This window comes from Silene latifolia, chromosome X (genome assembly GCF_048544455.1).
Source record: "Silene latifolia isolate original U9 population chromosome X, ASM4854445v1, whole genome shotgun sequence".
In the NCBI taxonomy this organism is placed as follows: domain Eukaryota; kingdom Viridiplantae; phylum Streptophyta; class Magnoliopsida; order Caryophyllales; family Caryophyllaceae; genus Silene; species Silene latifolia.
The window spans coordinates 337,558,235-337,567,858 of NC_133537.1; the positions used below are offsets into that span (position 1 = coordinate 337,558,235).

Below are 9,624 nucleotides of genomic sequence, written 5' to 3' on the forward strand. Positions count from 1 at the left end.
ATTTGCATCGGATTCGACATTCGAGGGATGTCAGTGTGACGGATTTAACCGTTTAAGTAGTGGTTAATGACTTATATAGATGGTTTGGTTTAGGTCACTGAGTGCTATGGAGGAAGGGGTTCGAACTTGTAATCTATTGTTATCTTATTTATTAAGACAGGATATTTTTTGTTGTGAATGTTGTATTGTACGGACTACAAAATGTTAACATTAAGAAGATCTCGTTAGACAAATATGAATATTATCATGGATTAGGATTTGTGGATTGCGATTGGATTTACTCGTATCCATCATGTTTGTTAACTTAATCTTAACTTGAAGTAATATGTTGTCCTCGTTGTTTAAATGTGTGTATTTTTTTAATATTTATGAATACAAAATTTGAATCATTTCAATACATAGTAATTAATTCGATTTTTATTGAAAACATATTGGATAAAGTTATGATGGAATTTGTTTTTTTTTTTGCGCGTGAAGGGAGCCACAAGGGCAAATTTGTTATTGACGGGATTTGAACTCAGGTCATGAGAATGTAATGGGTAAATGAGATAGCTGACCACTTTAAATCTCTACTTGTTGGACAAGAATGATTTCAAAATTTTACCAACCGGAGTTTTATTTAGGAAGAATCTTTAGAAGTTGAAAAACATATCATACTTCCTCTTTTCCATTAATTTGCTTACGTTTTTCAAAATTTTCCTCACATATTTTGAAAAACGTAAACAATTCAATGAAATAGAGGAAGTATGAAATTCGACTAATATAGTTTAAAAAAACGTGGTTTTTTTGCCATTTGCATGTACAGCAGTTTTCAGGTAATTTATGACATTTTTGGCCAGACTAAGGTGGGGTAAGCATTCTGCAGTATGCCAGTATAATCAAATACAATTAAATAACATCCACTTATACAAGACTATTACAGCAACAGTACAACACAAGAATATACATCATACAGATAAATATCACTTGTTTGTGAAATTCTCGAGCTTCCGATACATCAGAGAAGCAAGCATTATGACAAACGACTTGACAGACTGCAGAAACCGGCTGAGTCTGTCAATAAGTGATCTTCGAGGAAAATTTCGTATGAGCTTGATGTTACTTGTATGGTGTAACCATGTTACTCTTACGCTTGATGTTACTTGTGTGGTGCAGTATGCATGGATCACTTCCAATTCGGCCATCTAATTGAATCTGTTGATTTATTCTTTGCGGTTGAATCTGCTGAACTGTTCTTGGCTCCAGATGTGCCAGCACTTCCCGATGAATTGTACCATACAAGCTCCAACTGTGATAGAAAATGGATTATCACGAGGAAAAAGTTAGCGCAGATCAAAACCAGAACATTTCCAAAGTGAAAGGAATACAACAACAATATTACCCCAGTGCCTCAATGGCTCCCGCAAATTGCAGGGTAAGGGGGGTCGGATGTACGCAGCCTTACCCTTGTGTTAGCAACACAAAGAGGCTGTTTCCGAATGACCCAAGATGAAAATTGCGTCGAGAATTGCATCGAAGGACCACTACTTCACAAGAGAAAGAAGCGCAGCCACTTTAGTGAGCCATTTTGCTTTATTCCATCATAATCCAGAACCAAAGAGTAATGAATCCCAAAGTGAAAGGAATGATAAAAAAAAAAAAAAAAAAAAAAAAAAGGACGCCGACAGAAACCAAGACACTGCGGTGTTGCCAGGTGGCTTAATCAAGTTATTGACGCCAATAACACCATCAACACAATCTAAAAAGAATATTAAGGCGGTAAAAAGAAGTGAGGCGACATACCCCAGCCACATTGACATTGTCACCTTCCTTCACACCGCGAGCATTAAGAGCTTTGTTGACACCACTGGCCTCCAGAACATGTTGGAATCTCTTCTCAGAATCTACGTACCTGCTCCAACCCAATATCTTGAGAACATTGTATAGCATTGAGATGCAACAACTAAGTTTTAGAGCCAAATTAATTCAAGATGGAATAAAGACATTATCAAAAGTATTACTCAGGACTTTTAAGTCCAATATTTAACTGAAATAGTCATATTCACATGACTGCGAAAACTTTACCAACTTAAATCGCGTAGGATCTCAGCTAAACCCAACTATTTGAGTTTGAGGGCTTGAGGCAACAAAAAAAAAATCAGATTTTTTGTACTGGCAGCCAAGGATGTTGAGCCATTCTTGTGTTCCAAAATTTAGACGTTTATCCCTATTAATTACATTGTCATTGAAAAATAAAAAATGCAATCAGACAGAAGCACATATTATCGAATCATACCGCCAGTTGGTCATCTGAACAAAACGCCTTAACCCATCTCCAATTACATGCCAGGTCTTTAAGCTACTATCGTGAGTTATTGTATAATCGTTGATAGGGATAGCTCGTCTCTTCTTTATCTTTTCAGCCACGTGGTTGAGATTAACAGCAGGAGCCCAACCTGAAGAAGAGCCAGCATTCACATGTTAGTGATCCAAAGATATGTACGTACATTTTGTGAAACGAATAAAATCTTTTTCTAAATGCTCCGTGCTAGAGTAAAAGTGTAATACATTGTGTCGTTGTCTATCAAAACGTAAAGCACACAATGCAAATTTAAAAGAAAATCCGAGATGCCAGAGGATTCAAGAGGGTCAAATACTCATGTTGATATCTCCTGATAACTACGAGATAATTACAGTAATAGCACAAGGTCATACAATAGTCCTTACTTTCAACCTCCTTATTAGCTTCCTTGATTTTCTGCACAAGGTCAAAGGCAGCACATGCTACTTCACGCGTCCCCTGTTGAGTAATAGCACTCATGCAGAAAGGCTGAACACCTGTTGCTAGCAAGTGTTCCCTGAACGCCTCCCATCTTTCAGATGCTTCTGGAAGGTCCATTTTATTAAAGGCGACTAGATAAGGCTTTTCCGAAAGTTCAGGGTTAAATAATTCAAGCTCAAGACGAATTGCATCGTATTCCAATTCCGGCTGCTGGGAAGAACCATCGACAACATGCACCTGACACAAATAGCAGTTCAAATCTCGAATGAGCAAAGGCAGAAAGAAGCTTAAGCATGGAAATGAAAGCAGGCCTGGCATAAACTTACTACCAATTACTACATACGTAAACGTTACGGAATGTCTGACCAAGCCCTAATAATATAATACACAATCCACACTCTCGATCTCTTGGTAAACGAAGGATATGCATAAGAACAGGAAATCTTTCAGTATTTATTTACCAGGACAGAACATCTTTCAGTGTGCCGCAGAAATTCATGGCCTAAACCAAAACCTCGATGAGCACCTTCAAGCAAACCTGGTAAATCTGCTACAACCATTGTAGCATCAAAGTCGAATGAAACGACACCAAGATTCGGAAGCAATGTAGTGAAAGGATAGTTTGCTATATTTGGTTGAGCAGCACTTATAACACTAAGAAGTGTGCTTTTCCCAGCATTTGGAGCACCAACAATTCCAACATCCGCAACTAGCTTCAGCTCCAACTCCAACCACCTGATGCATAATTACACCATCCTCAGCTTGATGTCACATTTATTTAACCAAAAGAACGCAACATGATTTGCCAAGTGAAAGAACACAAAAAACTGTAGAAGTAATAAACCATGTAAAAGGAAGAAACTTTCCACAGAAACAGTAACCCTTTCTTTGGATACAAAAAGAGGAGTGAGTGAATGGTAATGGAGAGAACTCAGGGAAGGGAGAATTGATCAGGGAATCAAGAGAGTTTTCCCTCCAAATCTTTCCTATATCGTAGGAATTTTAGTTTTGGCTTACGGAAAAAGGGATCGAATCCCTCCAACCTTATTGCTAACCAAACAAGGGAATTATCTTCCCTCCATTTGGCGCGAAATCTCTCCATCCAAAGTGTCGGAATATGCCATGAATCAGTCAAGTCCCCTTCCGCATCTGTTTTAGAGAGTACTATATAAACTCTCCAGGTCATAACCTAACTCTATTCTGTAATTTCCTACAATCAATAAAGCTTTACTCTACTGTGCCTATGGACGTAGCTAACACATTCTTTAATTACGTTCTTAATTATCCTTTTTGCATCCATCATAACACAAAGTATACTTCACAAAACAAAATCACATGCTTAAACCTCAATTCTAACACCCTAGCATCTAAGACAAGCAAGAACTCACATTTCAGGACCTTCTTCACCATTCTCAGCAATCTTAGGAACCTTATTCAACCCGGACTTAAACGCAGCATTTCCTCTACCACCGCGTCCACCAGGCAAAAGCAAAGCTTTTTGTCCAGGATACAACAACTCCAACAACACCTCCCCATGACTCCCATCATCCCTAACCTCTCTAATCACCGTCCCTGGCGCAACCTTAACCACAACATCCTCCCCTTTAGCCCCATTCATCTTCCTCCCTTGCCCATGACTTCCTCTCCCCGCCTTAAAATGACAACAATTCCTAAATGGCAACAACGAATTCATCGCCCCGTCTACTTCCACATATACATTCCCACCTCTTCCCCCATCCCCTCCTGATGGCCCACCAAATGGCACATATTTTTCCCTCCTAAATGCAACCACCCCATTCCCTCCATTCCCCGCTTTCGCGTATATTTTCGCTCTGTCGAAACATCTCATCACTGCTGGCACCCCTTTATCCTTCTCCTCATCCTCTTCATCATCATCATCATCTAACCCCAATTCCTCAAACCCCTCAATTTCCTCAATTTCGTCCAATTCTCCCACAATTTCATCCTCGTAATCACTCGAATCGTAATTTCCCTCTTCCTCATCCTCGTCTTCATCGACATTTTCGTCCGGAAGCTCATAATCACCATAATCAAACCCAGCAAATTCATCCAAATTGCTACTTTTCTTCACTACATTACTTTCAATTGTCGATACGACGATTGAATCAGAGATTGTAATCTCATTATACGCATCAACAATCGAAGAATCCAGAAAATCTTCTCTCGGCGGTAAACGAGTGTATGAAGTAGCTTCAATTGCCGAAAATGAAGATAATTTATCGTCCGATGTAAGGGTTTTTGATTTGGGTTTGGAATTGGATTTTGATTTTGATTTTAAATTGATTTGGGGATTAGGGTTTTGGTAGGGTTTTTTGCGAGGTTTATTGTTGATTCGAGATAAAGCGAACGGAGAGAAGGATATGGTTACTGAAGAGGATGACATTTTTGCGATAAGTCTGTTAAGTCTAACGAACTGCTTGTGTTTAAGTAAGGTGAGACGGTTTTACAATATCTTATTTTTGTTGATTAAATTCTCGACATTTGTGCTAGTTTGTAACCACGTATTTGTTCATAGCTTTATTGTTTTGCAAATACTTGGTAATTTATTTATTTTGATGTATTTCGTATTTTTTTTTTTTAGTACAATCAAATTTTGTAGAACATACACTTTTACGGAAGAAAATTAATATTATTATTACTGCGTATTATATATTCTGCACAAGACTAACCGTAGATATAATCATATAATAACTCAATCTAAAGGAGGTTTCGGATTACAAATTTACAATTAGGCTATAAAGCCTATAATATATGGTACATCTCCTCATCCTTTGCTTCCATTTTTTCACCGGTTCATCCTATTATGCTTTCTGCAGTTGAAGTTTACGACTGAGGCTCAGAGGCTTACGGCTGAAGCGAAGATGGCCGCCAATGGATCTCTATAGTTAAAGCCGAGATCAATGTCCTTAATTGTTCAGCAATTCAGTGTGTTCCTATACTCCACTACCTCATCATAGGTGTCCATGTTAAAACAGCTCTCAGCAAAGCATCTGAAACCGCAACCAATTCGTCAGTAAAACTTTAGCCGCCACATTACATTTCTCTACTCCGTAAACCACAAGAATAAGAGCGCAAATTTATTTGTTACAAAGAGTAGTACAGTAGTTTACTATCCCCTCCGTCTCAATCATATGTATACATTTGTTTAAATGCCCTCGCAAAGAAAAATGAAATGTAAACAAATGATTTGGACAGACGGTGTCATTTACCAAAACGATCGTCTAAGCAAACAACCCAAGTTTCTAGGTATTAGTCATATTTGTTTATTAGTAAAATACCTAAGCTCGTGCCAGAACTTGTTGGTCATTTCACCCAGAAACGGTCTCAATGGAGAAAGAAAGGTGTCTTCCTCATCACTGCAAGATGAGGGCACCCTAGGCTTCTTCTCAATACTCGACAAGTACAGTGACGTAGCCACGTGAACAATGACAGTTGGATCTGGGTCTTCAAGAACAGCTTGCAACTCCCTCCGAATCCATGGTTCGATTCTTCGCAGGATCTCTTCTCTATGGCAACTATTCATCAATCCATTCTGATTTATGAAAGAAATAACATGCATTAGATTTTGGACAGTAAGGAATGTTCCATGCAGCAATTACTATTTCCCAACATATAATTATATCACTCGTCTCGAAGGGAGAACCGTATTTTACCATGAAGCTCGTCTATATGATTATATACTCAAGTACAAAAACAAATCATCTAAAAAGCCTGTCTACAGGCAAAATAAAAGGTTCTACCTATTTACTGAGATTGAAATATACTGTAACTTGAACATTCAAAAATCTCTAAAATCATCATCATTTGTGGTGAGCGAAAATGTCATTATTGCAAACCTTTTTAGGACCTTTCGATCGATATTGTATGAACTTAATTTAATTGAATAAAACAATAACAAATCAGTTAAGTGTGAAACATTACAGAAAAGTACTCTCAACTTCTCAAGTGCTATTCATACCAGCTTAAGATTTCTTTCTTGGAAAGGAACAGCACGTAAGCCGCACTTGTAAACGCTGTCAAAACCACGAAAATGAAAAGCATGAGCAACATGAAAAGAGTTCTCCCAATCAATATTGTCGACAAAATCCGATGAACTACACTTGATATTTGATAATGAAGAGTATGAAAACCTTCAACTGTGGGGATTTTAATAACCTATAACCTCTACAAGGTTGCGTTTCAGCAAGACTAAACAGTTAAAAATGAGTTACCGAGATAGTTGCATAGACCTCGTAATAAATTTTCAGATGTAATGAAAAGTAATGTTATAATATCTAATTTCATCAGTAGACCACAATGAAAAAAAGCCTGAAAACTGTCTAGCTACTTGCAGAGTTGCAGGCAGCTTTGTTTACCTTGGTGTCAGCATTCCTCAAAATCAAATTTCATCGGTAGACCACAATGAAAAATGCTGGCCTAGATTTCTTCACTAGCCTTACACCCGTTCTCGGGTCGGGTTCTCTCTGCTACTGAGGTAGTAGCTTTGTTTACCTTGGTGTCAGCATTCCTCAAAATCTAATTATGCGTGCTTGAACCTCTCATTTATATTCACTGCTATATGAGTTTGACGCCAATATCACCATTCACTAAGCTACTACCTCAGTCAAAAGAACGGCTGATACCAACAGTCCAACCCAATCAAATATGTCTTCTCCGTTCACCTTAACAAAGTATTACATTCCTCTAGTATGTTGCCAGACGTGATAAGCGTGACAAACTAACAGTAATTAACGAAATAAAACAGGATATTTAGTTCTTTATTCGACCTTGAATGCAAACTAATGGTGCCTAACAAACGAACCTTGTTCGATTGCTAAACGGAGATTTGAAGTGCAATCTCAAATCGAAGTTTTGATCAAAACCTTTGATCGTTTTTTTTTCTGGAATTCTTATTAAATGTTCAATGCCTAAAACAGAATACAAAGCAATCCTTAAATAACTAATCGTTTCAAATAACTTGCGTTGGTTGAGATGGTTCATCTATCATGGTATCAGAGCCAGTGTGACCGAAGGTCACGGGTTCAAATCCTGACAACCTCAAAACTCCTCAAAAACTCGAAGTGGAAACCCAACACACGGTACGGGGGAGCCGGTGCACAACTAGCCACTCTTCAAGCCCAACGGGCATTTGAGTGAGGGAGCGTAATAGGAATAATTATAATAGTTGGGCTTCAACCATCACCTTAAGGTTTTGGTTGAGATGGTTCATCTATCACATTTAACCTAACAACTAAATCTGATCAATGATCAGTTTTTATTCAACTAAATTACTTCCTATAATTCGGACTCAGCTCTAACAAACCCGTCACCATCTAGCTTGATATTGGACCTTCATTAAACAATATGCCAACGATGCCACATGAACTTGCTCACCCGTGTTCGACTCCTGATCCTTGCACTGACCAGGAATCGTATCACTTAACCAATTACATCCACAGTTTGCTGGTCATCGACTCATCGTACAATGTTCCCCCTATAACAAAACTTATTAATTGCACTCAAAGCAAAGCTCAGGCATTTCTAAAAGAAGTCGTCAGGCAATTCTAGACTTTCCAATCTCTCATCCTAACTCACTGCTATTAATTCAAACCTCTGTTAAATTTTCAAAGATGTCGATACCAAACACCACAAATGAATCAAAGACCAAGCATCAAGGATGTATGCTCCCCCCCTCCCTCGCCACGAAATAATCAAACACCAGTCGCTTCCAAAACTAAAACACTCCGAGCAAAATTAACAAATTACCAGATTTTCTACTCACAGCCTACAACTTATTCATCATCCACCAAGTATTCTCTCAAAGCGATATTTAAGCACCTAAAATCTTGCACTACAAAAAAGAGTACTCACTCCGTCCAACTAATTTGTTTACCTTCGATTAAAATACACCTTAGTCCTTACAAATAACAAAAAAGGTAAACAAATGATCGAAACCGAGTACTCCAATAACTAGAACCTCAAAGAAACGCAACAATCAACAAAATTACCTTGCCCGCCATTGAATAACCCGTTCTTGAATAACATCACCAGAACCCGACCTCACCCGACTAAACGACCGCAGACGTGGCACCGGTCTGGACCGGCGATTCGCAGCATTAAACACTTCCCTTGTCCTCCTAATTACCCTGAATCACAAAAATTCAACATTTTTAATCGAATTAATAAATCAAATAAAATAATCTTTTTCAACTAGCTTAGCTGATAAAGTCGTAAAATGTGAAATAAAAATAATCATTTTCAATTTATATAGAGCCAATCTAACTATAAATCCTGGTTCCGCCACTGACCTCTGAACCGCGACAGAGCGAGACGGAGGCGTAGGAGGGGGAGGAGGAGGAGAAATAGGAGGAAGACGGTGGCGACGGCGAAAAGAAGAAGAGGAAGAGAAGTAGGAATCAAAGGGGGAAATGCAAAGAGGACAATTGCGCTTGTAGTTTGACCACTGGAGAATGCAACGGAGACAGTATGTGTGTAAGCAGGTGGTTAGTACGGCGGCGTTAGCGGTGGTTGTGATGGCGGTTAGGCATATTGGGCATGTTTTTGTGGTGGTTGATGGTGTTGGGGATTTAGAGCTCTCCATTTGATTGGGTTTTTCAGCGTGTTCAAATTTAATTGAGTTTATATATAGTCCTAGTCACGGAAATCGAGTCAAGTCGGGTTATGTTTAGCTCACTTGACATTGAATCAGTTGGTGAGGAGGCGGACCTGACCAACTTGACTCAGGCTTGAGCTGGGCTTGGGATGGGTTGGGCTAGCCGATGGGGAGGCGGGCCATGGCAGACGGGGAATTAGGCTTGGAAAAACGTGGCCTATGAGCTAGGTTGGGGCTGGCCCGACCCGGC

At 39.0% G+C, this 9,624-nt stretch overlaps 2 protein-coding genes across 2 annotated transcripts; both read right to left on the reverse strand.

Moving 5' to 3' along the window:
• Window positions 1–848: 848 nt before the first annotated feature.
• On the reverse strand, window positions 849–5,198 carry LOC141619164 (GTP-binding protein OBGC, chloroplastic). The gene is made up of 6 exons (XM_074436188.1): window positions 4,150–5,198; window positions 3,223–3,496; window positions 2,707–2,998; window positions 2,276–2,435; window positions 1,783–1,891; window positions 849–1,288 (listed from the first exon to the last, which is right to left on the reverse strand). Exons 1-6 carry the CDS (start codon window positions 5,163–5,165, stop codon window positions 1,166–1,168), a joined length of 1,974 nt encoding a protein of 657 aa, XP_074292289.1. The 5' UTR covers window positions 5,166–5,198; the 3' UTR covers window positions 849–1,165.
• A 239-nt stretch (window positions 5,199–5,437) lies between these two features.
• Window positions 5,438–9,409, reverse strand: LOC141619165 (uncharacterized). The gene is made up of 5 exons (XM_074436189.1): window positions 9,070–9,409; window positions 8,770–8,907; window positions 6,741–6,795; window positions 6,061–6,314; window positions 5,438–5,772 (listed from the first exon to the last, which is right to left on the reverse strand). The coding sequence occupies exons 1-5, from the start codon at window positions 9,360–9,362 to the stop codon at window positions 5,697–5,699; spliced, it is 816 nt and encodes a 271-aa protein (XP_074292290.1). The 5' UTR covers window positions 9,363–9,409; the 3' UTR covers window positions 5,438–5,696.
• Between the last annotated feature and the right edge of the window lie 215 nt (window positions 9,410–9,624).

Bases quoted from the DNA above. Each gene is read 5' to 3' on its own strand.
- LOC141619164 (XM_074436188.1), bottom strand. From the start codon at position 5,165: ATGTCATCCTCTTCAGTAACCATATCCTTCTCTCCGTTCGCTTTATCT. The intron at 1,892-2,275 runs GTATGATTCGAT...GGGTTGGAGCAG, and splicing joins GTTCAGATGACCAACTGGCG to GTACGTAGATTCTGAGAAGA. The intron at 1,289-1,782 runs GTATGTCGCCTC...TTTCTATCACAG, and splicing joins ACAATGTCAATGTGGCTGGG to TTGGAGCTTGTATGGTACAA.
- LOC141619165 (XM_074436189.1), bottom strand. From the start codon at position 9,362: ATGGAGAGCTCTAAATCCCCAACACCATCAACCACCACAAAAACATGC. The intron at 6,796-8,769 runs GTAATTTTGTTG...TGGTTTTGACAG, and splicing joins GTTATTCAATGGCGGGCAAG to CGTTTACAAGTGCGGCTTAC. The intron at 5,773-6,060 runs GTATTTTACTAA...TTGCGGTTTCAG, and splicing joins AAGTTCTGGCACGAGCTTAG to ATGCTTTGCTGAGAGCTGTT.